The 13,188-nt window shown below is 37.9% G+C and overlaps 1 protein-coding gene across 1 annotated transcript in view; it reads left to right on the top strand.

Annotated features, from left to right (window-relative positions):
* The window catches only part of RFX6 (regulatory factor X6), a 37,073-nt gene extending 27,810 nt beyond the window's left edge, over positions 1-9,263 (top strand). The window contains exons 14-19 of the mRNA XM_068677641.1: positions 1,417-1,534; positions 2,641-2,763; positions 4,153-4,362; positions 4,892-5,401; positions 6,410-6,628; positions 7,796-9,263. Coding sequence (XP_068533742.1) covers positions 1,417-1,534; positions 2,641-2,763; positions 4,153-4,362; positions 4,892-5,401; positions 6,410-6,628; positions 7,796-7,962 — 1,347 coding nt within the window. The 3' untranslated portion in view covers positions 7,963-9,263. The remainder of the gene's footprint in view (positions 1-1,416; positions 1,535-2,640; positions 2,764-4,152; positions 4,363-4,891; positions 5,402-6,409; positions 6,629-7,795) is intronic.
* Positions 9,264-13,188: the final 3,925 nt, after the last annotated feature.

The raw sequence follows: 13,188 nt of genomic DNA, 5'->3' as shown, positions 1-13,188 counted from the left end.
TATCCCTAAGCTCTACATCGAAACGTCTTTTAAAGACTTCCAGGGATGGTGACTCCACCACTTCCCTGGGAAACCTGTTCCAATGCCTAACAACCCTTTCGGTAAAGAAGTTCTTCCTAAGATCCAACCTAAAACTCCCCTGGCGCAACTTTAGCCCATTCCCCCTCATCCTGTCACCAGGCACGTGGGAGAACAGGCCAACCCCCACCTCGCTACAGCCTCCTTTGAGGTACCTGAATAATTACACTATGGTTCAGAACAAAGTGAGTTCTCAGTTATAGCTCAAGGAAGAGATATTAACCTAATTTGTGATACTAATTAATGTAAAGTAGCAGAAAGAAATGTTACACATGATATTGCTTACTACTAGCCCTAAAGACTGGTCTTCGCATCAGGTACTGTTCTGTCTGGAAATTAAATGTTATCTTGATATGAATGGGTGCAAGAGGCAGAGGCAATTCAGTTAGCTTTGATTGGCTTGCAGAAGAGTTCCTCTGCCACCTACAGAAATGGGCATGTCATTTTCCCTTTCTTCACCTGTTTTCCCAAATTTCAGTGGAGAGTCATATCTTCTTTCTTTCTAAAGAAGTCTGAATTTACTAATATTTACTGTCATATGTTAGCAGCACAGTGAGGTGCTTTGGGTGAGTCAGGGCAACAAAACCCAACCAAGTCTTCACATGCACTTGCATAGACACAAAACTCCCAGTGAGGCTGAGCAATCACAGCTTGTTTTAGAACGGAATGATTACAGTCCAGAATTAATTCCACAATTTTAAAACACAATTCTGAATAAACAGACCAGGCAGAAACATTTGAAGCCCTCTCCCATTCAGCATCTTCTATTTAGTACTGTATTATTAAAGTTAACAGATATGTTTCTTAGCATTGTTTTCCTGTAGTTAGGGGCAAGAAATACCAGCAAGTCCTCAGGACTCCTCAGGAGTCTAGATCTATTAAGTAGGAGCTAATCATTTACAGAACATTGAATTACAGAGACTAATTTTTGTTCCCTGTGGAATAACATGGCACTAGAGGGTGTTTTGTTGTTGTTTTTGTTTTCTTTTTGCTCTGTATACCCATATATTTACAGAACAATTTGCCATCTTAAGTATTAGAATGCAAGCTAATTTATGTTTTCAGAGCACAGCCAGAACCCAAGTGGTAAACAGTTTGCTTCATCTAACATGGTCAGAGCTCTACTCTGTTTGCACTGTAAAGAGTGAATGCTGCTGTTTATCACTTTAGGACATGTGTTATGAAAACAGTTTGATTCAGGCAGCTTGATCTACTCTACCACATTAGCCTGAGTCAAGGACTTCTTGAACTCTTAAGAATATTCAATTCTCCTTTATCCTCTCTTATGTAGAAAGCAAGTTAGCATACCTACAATATTTTACTACTTCTGTCTTTCAGGCAAGCAAGCAAAATGGGAGGTCATTAAAGAAGAGGGCTCAAGACTTTCTTCTAAAATGGAGTTTTTTTGGTGCTCGGGTGATGCATAACCTAACTCTAAACAACGCATCAAGTTTTGGTACCTGGACTTTGTAAAAACACTCATATTTTGTACATAAGTGCTGGCATTTATCTACCTTCCACTACTTCCTCAGCGGAGAAGCCTGTCATAGTCTAAAGATTCTTTGATCAAAGCCACAAATACTGTGTAATGTGCTTTTCAAACTAACATTTTACAGTAAATGGTAGCAGTAACTTATTGGTGATCTGTGTCACATGTTCATTTTCTGAAAGTATTTTTCTCTTGAATTGTTGTTTGATACTGCTTTGCCATTTAAGAGCTAGAAGCTGTGTTTTGATATGGCACTGGAGCTATAACTATGTATCTCAGTAGAAGACTGAAGATTTTAATTATTAATTTTACATGTGGACCAGTTTGGTAAAACAAACAAACAAACAAACAAAAAATTGGTGTTCTTGTGCAGGATTTGTTTTCATAATAGCACAATGAATTTGGTAGGTTGCTGGTGTTATTTAATTATGGGTTCAGCAGACATTTAATTCAACAGTATTTGTGGTTTTAAAAATTAAGGTTCACAGGTCCATCTTTAGAAATATTTTACTGGGGAATTCTCAGAATATTTTTTAAAATAGAAAATGTTAGAGAAAATTAAATCCATTTTAAATCCAGTACATCATTTCCCAAGTTGTCTTTGTAGTTGTAGGTACATCATTATCTAAAATTCAGAGGCTATTTGAAATAGCTGTAAGGACAGACACATTTTTAATGTCATATATCCTTGAAATGAGGCCAAAGACTTCACCGGTTATTGTCTGGTTATTTAGCACAAGGCAAACAGAAATAGAGAAGAGGCATTCTGGCAGACTTCAGCCTTATCTAGCTCCACTGTGTGCCCTCTTCAAGTATAAAGCATGTCTCACTTTCATCAGTATTTTTCTTTGATGTAATTAGTGGTCAAATAGCCTACAGGACAGTAAACAATTGAGCTAGGTGGGCCAGTGCAAAGAGAGATTAGAGCTAGAAGTTAGGCACTATTCCTTGTTGGTCTTGCCAGGTCATTTAAAGTCCACAATTATTTGTTTGTTTCACCAGCTTCTTGTAGAGTGGTGAGAGATGGTCACAAAGATAACTCAGCTACTCTCTCTCTCTTTCTCCTCCAAAAGGTTCTTTTCATTTGGTCCGCATGCTACTAGATGAGTACATCCTGCTTGCCATGGAGACACAGTTCAATAATGACAAAGAACAAGAACTCCAGAATCTACTAGACAAATACATGAAGAATTTAGGTAACTAGAGCTTGTTTCTTTTGAATGTGTTCCTGCATTTTTAGAATTTTGCATATTTGTTGAACTTTAAGCAAAAGCAGCCTTACAGTCTTCTGAAAGTGTAGTTCTACGTGACATTGTCAAATTCACCTGAAAAGGTTGTGAACATTCACTCGGCAATTTATTCCCACTGTCAGCCATGGTTCACTTAATAATGCGTTGTGGGAATGTGAATACACAGGATTACTGAAGTGATCTTGGGTGCTTCAAACACTTTAGTGGATGCAACTGAAGGACCACAAACTGCAGTGTGAAAAGAAGTAAAATAGAGAGAGCAGGAATGCTCAATCCAGTTTTTCTGCCAAAGCTGAAATATGTAATTACACCTTGAACTAGGAATGTATTAAATGTTAACAAAATGTGAATGTCCCTGCAAGACTGGAACACAAGTTGGAACCCTACTTAGCATCTGACTGAAGTATTACTATGTGAAAGAAAAACAAAAAGAGCTTAAAATAGTATCTTATATATTTTCCAGCTACCAGGCTTCTTCAGAATTAGACAGTTTGAAGACATATGCTCCAGGTCTTTTATAAGAAATGGATCAAATTCTGGTTCAAGTTAATCCCCCAAAATGCAATGGAACTCCACTGGGTTCTGTTGAATCACTTTTGATTGACATTAACATCTGTAATCAGTTCTTACATCTTTGGTGGTTGTTACTCTAAATCTACACTTTGCTGCAAGAAACTTGCATAGAATTTATCTGAGAGTAGATGGATGCACTTTTTATTTTAAATCATCCTTCAGGAAGTTCCTTGTCCTGTGTAGCAATTGCCTTCTCCTTGAACACTTAGGTGAAGTGTTTGAAACCACAGGGTGAAGTTACGGTTTCCACTGGAAAATAGCAAAATTTCCACTGATTTTATCAGTATTCTGCAGAAAACTGAAGAACAACCGAGTATAAAAAATGCTTTTTTCTATACGTCTGTATGAAAACAAACAGACTTCAAGCATTCTAAAACTCCAATTGTTGATTCTTCAGGCTGAAGTATCATGAGCCTTAGCGTAATTTGCTTGACTTCATTGCTGACATTTATTACAAGGAAATAAATTTGATCCATGTCTTTACTACGATGACTTCAGTAAGGAGCTGATAACACCAAGAGCATCTATTTTGTAGATCTGTGGTCGGGGAGTATAATTCAGACAGTTCCTCTGGGAAGATCAAGAGTAGGGCATATTTGTTTTTGACTGCATGCAAAAGATGGAGGCTTCCCTGGGTTTTAAAATAAACAAGTGAAGTCATGAACAGATCAGGCAGTTCATGTGCTGCCTATATACTAGTGTTTAACTTATGTGCAATGAGCGCTCAAAACAGCCACCAACAGTTTTCACTTACTCTTCCAGATGCAAGCAAAGCCACCTTCACTGCATCACCCAGCTCATGCTTCCTAGCAAATCGTAACAAAGCTGCTCCTCTGACCGGTGACACTTCAGTCAAAAATGAGTGCCTAGCAGAGCAAACATATGTGTCCTTGTCAGCTAGCCAGCCCAGCACTGTACCTTCAGGTCTGAATCCCTTTGCCACAGGAGACAGTGAAAATATGCAGCTGACAGGTATGTATCTGTTCTCCTAATCTCTCTTTCTCATATTTACTTCTTACTCTATCAGACTACAGTATCACATTACTGTAAGAGTAACAATGACCATATGTATTTCTGAGGAACTCTAGTAAATAACATTTCATGAGCTCATCTTCTGCACTGATTCATGGAAGGGGGCAACTGTAGAGCCCTGCCAGTAAGAGATCCTCTTGGTACAGTGGTAAAAAATATCCTACATGTCATAGCTTGATGAGGTTCTTGTGAGGTGTGAACAGACAACAACATCTTGAGCACACAAGGCTTGTATCTGCTGGAATTTCACACTGAATGTGGAAGCCTCCAACCTGGAAAATGAAATTGGGAAGTTTCCTAGCCGTAAACCATGAATTAAAGAACCAGCATTGTACGGGTGGGAGCCAATGCTGTAAAGGTTTCAGATGGTAATGTGCACTTCACCAGTGGATTAGTGTCTTAACACATTCCGTGTACTCAGCTGTACTGCAATAGTAACACTATTGATGGCTAATGTTTATTATTCCAGGTCAGATGGAGCTGTCTGAAAGCACTGGTCACCTGATGACTCCACCCATTTCACCCGCCCTGGTCAGCCGAGGAAGTGTTATCAACCAGGGGCCGATGGCTGTGAGACCTCCAAGTGTAGGCCCGGTGTTATCCACACATTCACAGTGCTCTTCCTACTCAGAACCCCTTTATCAGACTTTGTCACAAACTAACCAGAATTACTATGGAAACAATTCCAACTACCAGGCTATGTTCAGAACTCAGGCCCATTCCACGCCGGGAGTTTACCACCACAGAGCAGAGCACAGCCGATTCAATGCATTAAGTGAACAGCAGTTCTCCAGAGACTACTTCAACAACAGTTGTGCTGTATCTCCATACAGTGCCAGATCTCCTTCCAGCTATGGTCCCTCATCCATGCCTCAGGACACTCACAGTATGCAGTTTCTGAATACTGGGAGCTTCAATTTCTTGAGCAACTCAGTGTCTACTTGTCCAGGAGCAACTTATGCCCCTAATGCTTCCAACGGTACTAATATATACAAATATATTTTATTTTTCTCTTCTGTATCTCTTTCTTTGCCAGAGTGAAAGAGTCTTTCTATGCTTTTCCCTATGGAAGCATTTTTTCTGCTCTTACTTATACCTTCCCATTTTCCACTTCTCTGATGGCACACATAGATTCCAAAGCAGCTTAATGAGCTACTTCAGGATTTGTTTTCCTCTGGGGAATCCTCAGTTTGCCTCAAATGCCTCTGTTGCACCTATGTCAATCTTCTTCTAGTACCATTGCTGTGTCTTGCACAAAGGAAGCAAAACCAGGATGCCTTTGTGATTAGCAATCTCGTGAACAGTCCCCAGAACACCTACTCTGAAGCAGAGCAGGCATAAGATAACTTACTTTTGGGATCAGCATAGTGGGCCATTCTAATCACAGGGTCAAGATGGTGAAAGAGAAATTAATAAAAATTTGCATTAGCATTAAGTTGAGACTTTGGCCCTAATATTTCCCATTCTTCAAGTGTAAAGTTGTTGCCACAATCTGCTTCAGAGATATAGTCAGCAAAAGGCCACTCTCTTCTGGAGGAAAGACACAATGGAAATATTGCTTATATATGAAGTTTTGTATGCTGTATTACCATGCAGAATTTCTATGTATATTTTCCTTGTTTGTCAGCTTCAGAAGGGAGCACTGAACTCCCTTCCATGAGTCCACGTGACTGATATGAGTCCATACGGTGTCTCTTCTCTCCTCTGATAACAGGCTGCTCTTTAATTCTGAACTTAGAATGGAGCTGCAATTCTGTGCTGAAGGCATGACTGCACTCCTAGGATTTTTTACTCCCTCGTTACCTACCCCTCTTTTGGGTCAATCATTGCATGAGCTACTGATGTTATTAGGCGATACGTGTACATAAATAACCTTATTCTTGAGGGATTCAGCCAATAATTACCTATTCCTTTCTTTTCAATAGTAATTTCGCTCTGCTGTGTTTTTTTTTGTCTTTTTTTTTTTTTTTCAATCTCCTGTCAATAGGATATTATGGAAACAATATAAATTATCCAGAATCTCACAGACTTGGATCAATGGTTGATCAACATGTTTCTGTAATCAGCAGTGTAAGTAGCATTCGATCATTGCCATCATACAATGATATACATGATCCACTGAATATCTTGGATGACAGCGGAAGAAAACAAACAGGCTCATACTACACAGAGTCCCCACCTTCTATTGTCTGTCGGACTCCTATGCGTAAGTATATCCAGTACTGAGGAACAGCTATGAACTGTTTGGCATCTTAACAAGTGCTGAGAGTTAAACTGTAGCTCACATATACCACATTTAAGATGCAATATAGAGATGAAACAGCTAATACATCCACCTGGAATGTACCATAAGATATTGTTTCCTTAAAATTGCAAGGCAGTGGGTTTAATAACTCTTTGTTCCTGTTAAGAGGGCTGTGATATGTTGTCCATGAGGATTGTAATGGCTGGCCTGAACTGCAGGAAAATCGATATTAGGAAACATTTTCTAACTGTTAAGTGAGCTAATAATGAAGTGGGGTCCTCTAAGGGCTCTTTACGATCCTCTCTGTCAAGCAGATCAAATGAACCCTACGTCAGGGAAGTCTACATACATATTTCCTGTAGTATACTCCCTTTCTGTCCTGTGCTTCAACAACTATGTGCATTAGGCAAATCTCCTGCTGACAGTGAATTTTAGGTGAAATTACCTAATTTGGTATGTGTATCAAACAAATGGTAGCTGAGTTTGCTTTTATATTGCCAAAGTGCTTACAAGCATTGCTTGGAAGATGTAAACTAGGGCACAGCCTGTTCATTTCTCCACAAGGTTACCTCTTTCTACTACTTACCTGTTAAGCATGCACAGAAGATCAGTCATTACTTGAAATTTTAAGTCTCTGCAAGAATTCAATAGTCAGTTCTTTTAAGGATGCTAAAGAAGGGGAAAAAGATAGCACTATGCTGAAGGGATTGTTCCCACCAAGTGTGTTGTGTATTCTGTGTTAATATGTTCCACATGTTGACAGTAGTACCATCAGTGAATATGGACCTGAATGGTGCAAGATATGGAATAATGAATATAGCAAATGTAAATAGCTTAGCACTAGGGGATGGCTTATACTCAGGCTGTAATTGTCAGGCCTGTAGCAGGATTTTTAGCTGAGTTCATTGACATGTGATTTTGACCTATACCCTGATGGTTTGAGGAGCCACTGAAGAAAAATTATAGAAGTATAAGTGAATTGAGTGAAGTGTAAGACTGTTGAAATTTCAGTCCTTCTGATGATGCACCTGGTAGATAAGTGCTTCCATCAGATTAAATTGTACTGTGTTTTTTGTTAAATAAAACAGATAGAAAACTTGCAGTGATTATAACCTTTTTTCCCCACAGCTTCAAACATGCAAACCACATCTTCTTCCCAGTGTATGTATGGCACGTCTGGTCAGTTCCCTCCTCAAGAAAATATGGAGTCTCATGGCCCACCAAGCAGAGAGATGGTATCATCTTTACCACCAATCAACACAGTCTTCATGGGAGCAGCTGCTGGGGGAACCTGAACTGGGACAGACATGTCAGTGCCTTAAGCTTACTTTCCAAATTCAGACATTAAGGCTATGATGACAATCTTTTTATGCTGATGAATTAGAAAAGTATTATACATAGGTGTAAAAAAAGCCATTTTAGCGATATTAGCACCCCTCCACATGGAAAAGAAGCTATATTCAGATTGTGTCATGCTTGTGAATCACTCAGGATTGGTTTCATTACAGCTTTTAAGCCAGAAATTCAGGGTGAGCATAAAGAACCAGTGATTCTTGAAAGCAAGACTAAGTTGTAAAGAAATGATTACATCTCTTCCTAATTTATTAAAAATGCTATTTTAGTCTTTCACTTATATCTTTTTATATAAAAATGTTTATTTAATGCCTGTGTTGCTCATTATTTATTAGGACCACAGAGTAACTGTTTACTTTCTCTTATTTGACAAAATTGTCAAATGTATGTATCCTACCTCCTATGGAAATGTTTACAAGGTCAATTTTACTGTTTTAAATGAAACTAAACAAATTTTTTTTTCTTTCTTTTTTACCTGTGTTGTGCTCTGGAAAGTCAATTTTAAATGTCTAGTGCCTACTTGTGTAAGTGAAAGTCCTCAGGAAATAAATAAAACATATTGTGGGATTTTTTTTTTTTCTGTTAAAATGGACCACTTTCTCTTAAAATAAAACCAACAAAACATGCAGATATTATAGGCTAAATAATTTCAGTGGCCTGCTACTGTAGCGGGATAGCTGAAACAAATGAAACTATGCCACAAAATGTCATGGGATTTTGATATTACTTGTGGTATGAGCACCAAATTTCTACTGGTGGAAATCCACAAAAAGATGTTCATTGACTTTCATGGGTATAAGATAACTGTGTATATTCAGCCCCAAAGTAGTAAAGATGATCAAAAAATTTTGCAACCCTCCAGATCTACTGTTTTAATTAAAAATATTTTACAAGTGCCATCACATTCTACGTATAAATAATTCATTTATGTATTTTTTGAAGAAGCCAGGTGAAGAATATTTATTTAATGATATTGAAGAGGACAGAGAAAAGAATATACATATAAAATAAGCTTCTTGCTTATTTTGTAGTCATGAAACTACAGATGTTATTTTATAATCAGATGGACCCAACATTAGATTTAAATTTGAATTTAAATGCAGTCTTCTGAATTGAGCCTATTTAATGTCCGAGTTCCTTCCATGTTTTCTGTAATGAAGTCTGACCACAAGGAAAAAAAAAAAAAAAAAAAGTAATAAAGAACATTGACAGGGTTTTCTAATGAATAATTCATGATGTGAAATATTTGATGCAGAATTGAGACACCATAGTTCAGTAATTAAGATGAAGACTCCAGCTCAATCGCTTCTTAATTCAGGGTGAAGTCTTATGTTGCAACCAAAAATGCTCTACTGATGCAGGAAAGTTTTGGTTTCAACAAAAATTCTCTATGATATTTTGTGGTAATACAAGCAAATATTTATTGGGCAGGGTTTTACAGCAAGTGAAGTAACTACTGCAAAAGAGTTATTGCTTCATAATTATTCAAAACAAGAATAAATTCTCCTAAATTCAGGATCTCCATCTACACTGGTCAACACAGATTTCATCTGTTGTTAGTGCAAAGATCCCTCCCATTCCAAGTGGGATAAAATGGGGAAGGGAAGTAGAAGGGGAAGAGATATCCCTGTTCTAAACTACTTGGCTCCCTCTGCTGACAAATGGCATGGCCTAATTACTTTAAACTGGAAACTCCTAGATCATTGAATTTATGAGAGTAAATATGTATAATTTAGAGGAAGTAGGCAACCACTAGCAGAGGGGGTTTTAGTCCATCAGGTCCTACATAAAAAGCACAGTTGGTGCCATATAGTGACTCATATGTAATTTATATGTGTCATTTTCTCTCTCTTTTTTTTTTTTTTTTTTTCATGTGAGCCATTTTGCATTGGGGCTTTTTTTTTCTTTTTTTTTGGGTGGGGCATAAACTACGTTATCTGCTCTTTATCTGAGATAAGAAACAACAGCTTTAAATGTGCCGATTCTCATAATGACTGCAAAACTCAGAGTACCATGAAGTATCACACTGTTGTAAATTTCAGTCCATTATAAACAACAAAGAGCAGGGAAAAAAAAAATCTAATATTCAAAAACATGATAAATGTATCTAACAAAAACAAATGAGAAATGTCCATCTTATGACCAGTTCAGTCGAATATGTGGTTTGATGAATGGAGTAAGTTTTATCTGTGGGAAACACAATCACTCACAGCTTTTGGGGATACCCCGTGGGAAGATTCTTACTTTTGGATGTGTGGCAGCATTATAGTAAAATAACGTTAAGAATTAATGGAGTGGCCACTTGGTGCTCTGCATTACTCAGTTCAGTTAGTTACACTTCTGTATATGCATTAATATATTGTTTCTAACATATGCATGCAAGGAAATCTGAGATTAAAAAAAATATATAGATATTGATCACAACCAGTGTCAAATGAATATTACTGAAAAGTGGATCTTTTTGGTGTTTGTTTTGTTTTTCCATGAGAAGGAAGAACAACAAGTGAAATCCTTCTGATCTATTTGCCAATATCCTATATACAGTCTCAGTCAGTTTTGGCGTTAGGGTTAACTACAGGGGTTGGGTCAACATGGAGTTGAGACCATGAGTGAATATTAGATTTAGAAGCATCAAGCTCAGCTTAATGCTGCTGCTTACAGAGACTCACAAAATGTACTTAGTTCTAAATGAAACAAAATACAGACCTAATCTATTAATATAGATTAATCTATTAATATAGATTAATATTATAGTTAGAAGTAAAATTTACTTTGTCAGAAAGTGGTGAAATGTGCATTTAGCAGGGACTGTTGAACTCATATGTAACCTGTTTCCAGATCAGCAACCTAGATATAATTTTTTCAAGGTCTAGTCTTAAAAGTAAACTTCAAGTTGATTTGAAGTTTACATCTGGAGATAAAAGAAGATGGGCCCTTTAGGTTAAAGTCAGGCCTAGAAGAAACTTTCTAAGTGAGAATAACTTGAGGTTCTAGCTGATGGAGACCATATTGTCAACCACAAGTCTGAGGCTGGCACGGGGAAATTTAAAGTCATGGCTGGGGTTCAGGCCAGCATAAACAAATGAATCTGAACTAATTATGAATTTAAGATTAGTTAGAGCCTTAAAACTAGTAAAAGCCATAGACACAGTCATTAGCTTCATCTAAGAGGTGGAATAAAAGCTAGGCCTGGATCAGTAACAGTGTGAGCTAGGACCAATGTTAAGTCTAGGAGGCATTCCAGAAAAGGGAGAGCAGCTTCAAAAATGTGAGTCTTGGAGTAAATTCTAATGTTATGTCTGGGCTAGTGACTGGGTTTACACTTAGATAGGACTGGGGTTTAGATTACCTTAACCTGGTAAACCCAAATTACTTGCAAGCCTGAAAGAAGTCATCAAGCCAGAATAAGGGTCTTTGTCAATGTGGTAGTTTAGCTATACATAACTGACAGGGTATAAGCTTAGGTACATGTATATGGTTAGATTTTGTTTTAGGGTCTGATCTTCCTGAAGTTTGAATACAGGACAGATAATATTGACTGAGGAACTCAGTCTATTCCTGGAGCTGTAAAGAGCTTTTAAATTAGTTTCAAGTCTATTTTACTTAAACATTCATAGAATCATAGAATCATAGAATGGCTTGAGTTGGAAGGGACCTTAAAGATCACCTAGTACCAACACCATGCCATGGCAGGGATGCCACCCACAAGATCAAGATGGCCAAGCCTCCATCCAACCTGGCCTTGAGCACTTCCAGGGATGGGGCATCCACAGCTTCTCTGGGCAACCTGTGACAGTGCCTCACTACACCTTCCAGAGAAGAATTTCTTCCTAATGTCTAATTTAAATCTACCCTCAGGTAGTTTAAGACCATTCCCCCTTGCCCTATAATTATCTACCATAGTAAAGAGTCCTTATCCACCCTTTTTATAAGACCCCTTTAAGTACTGAAAGACCTCAGTGAGGTCTCCCTGGAGCCTTCTCTTCTGCAGGCTGAACACCCCCAGCTCTCCCAGCCTTTCTTCATAGGAGAGAGAAACGTTGTTTAAAGGAACCATGTAGGTATTTTAAGGGAAAAAGCTGAACCTAGATATAAGTTACAAAAGTCAGCTTTACTGAGATTTGGGGATATTGCTGCAAGGACCCACCTGGTTACATTATGCACACTTGTGTGCCAGATCTGTCATGAGCACAAATTGGAAATCTAATTGCACAGGCAGCCATAGAATTTTGATTGTGGCAAGAGTATTAATAGGTTAATGTTGCAAACAGAGAAAAATGTGTGGATGTGTAAATATAATATCAGGAACTGTAAATGGATGCAAAGGAAAATGTCAGAACAAGAAGAGAAGTTGATACCATAAGGTCTGATAAGCAGTGTTCCTGGGGAGTTAAAGCAGAGGTCTGGAGAACAAGAAAATTATTCTGGGTGTTTCTCAGAAGATGAGCATAACCATGAAGAATTACAGGATCAAAGAAAATACCAGGTTTGTTTGTAATTTTAAAATGTGAGTGATTGATGCTGGAGGCTGGCTTGTTTTATTTTTTTATTTTTTTATTTTTTCCCTCCTTGATTTCAAGAAAGATCAAATTTGGATTTAAGCTGAATAATTCTGACAAAAAATAAAGCCTCATTCTTCATCATAATCCCCTAAATCATTTATTAAAATGAGGAAGGTTGCTGATCTGTGCTGTTCAGAGCACTCTCCATTCAAACACCCTCAAACTAAAAGTACTTGGAATCCAAAGTTTGTATATTGCCATTACATGATGATTGCAAGTAGACAGTAGAGAACTGGGCAGATGATCTCCTATTTTTTTCCATTATAAAGACCTCATGCGGAAAATCCTGTCAGAAAATTCCCACTTTTAAAACTGGCTTTTTGGTTTTTAATTTCAACAAAATAAAATGACTGTGGGAAACAAAATAGATTTCCATCACAACTTAAAAACTTGCAGTAAATTATATGAATCTGAAAAAAACAGAGGGAGAAAAATAATTTTCCAAGTTGCTCCTGAGCTCATTACCTTCCCATCCGATGCTATAACCAGAGGCATGCTCCAACCGTCTATCTCCAAGAGAGAAAGAAGAGCTCTGCCCGGAGTCTCAATGCCAGCCATTCATGGAGACCAGAAATCACCCTCATGATAAGGAAGTCAGAGCCACTC

The sequence above is a fragment of the Anas acuta genome, chromosome 3 (genome assembly GCF_963932015.1).
Source record: "Anas acuta chromosome 3, bAnaAcu1.1, whole genome shotgun sequence".
NCBI lineage: Eukaryota > Metazoa > Chordata > Aves > Anseriformes > Anatidae > Anas > Anas acuta.
The sequence above is the reverse complement of the archived record's forward strand: the minus strand, read 5'-3'. Positions and strand labels throughout refer to the sequence as shown.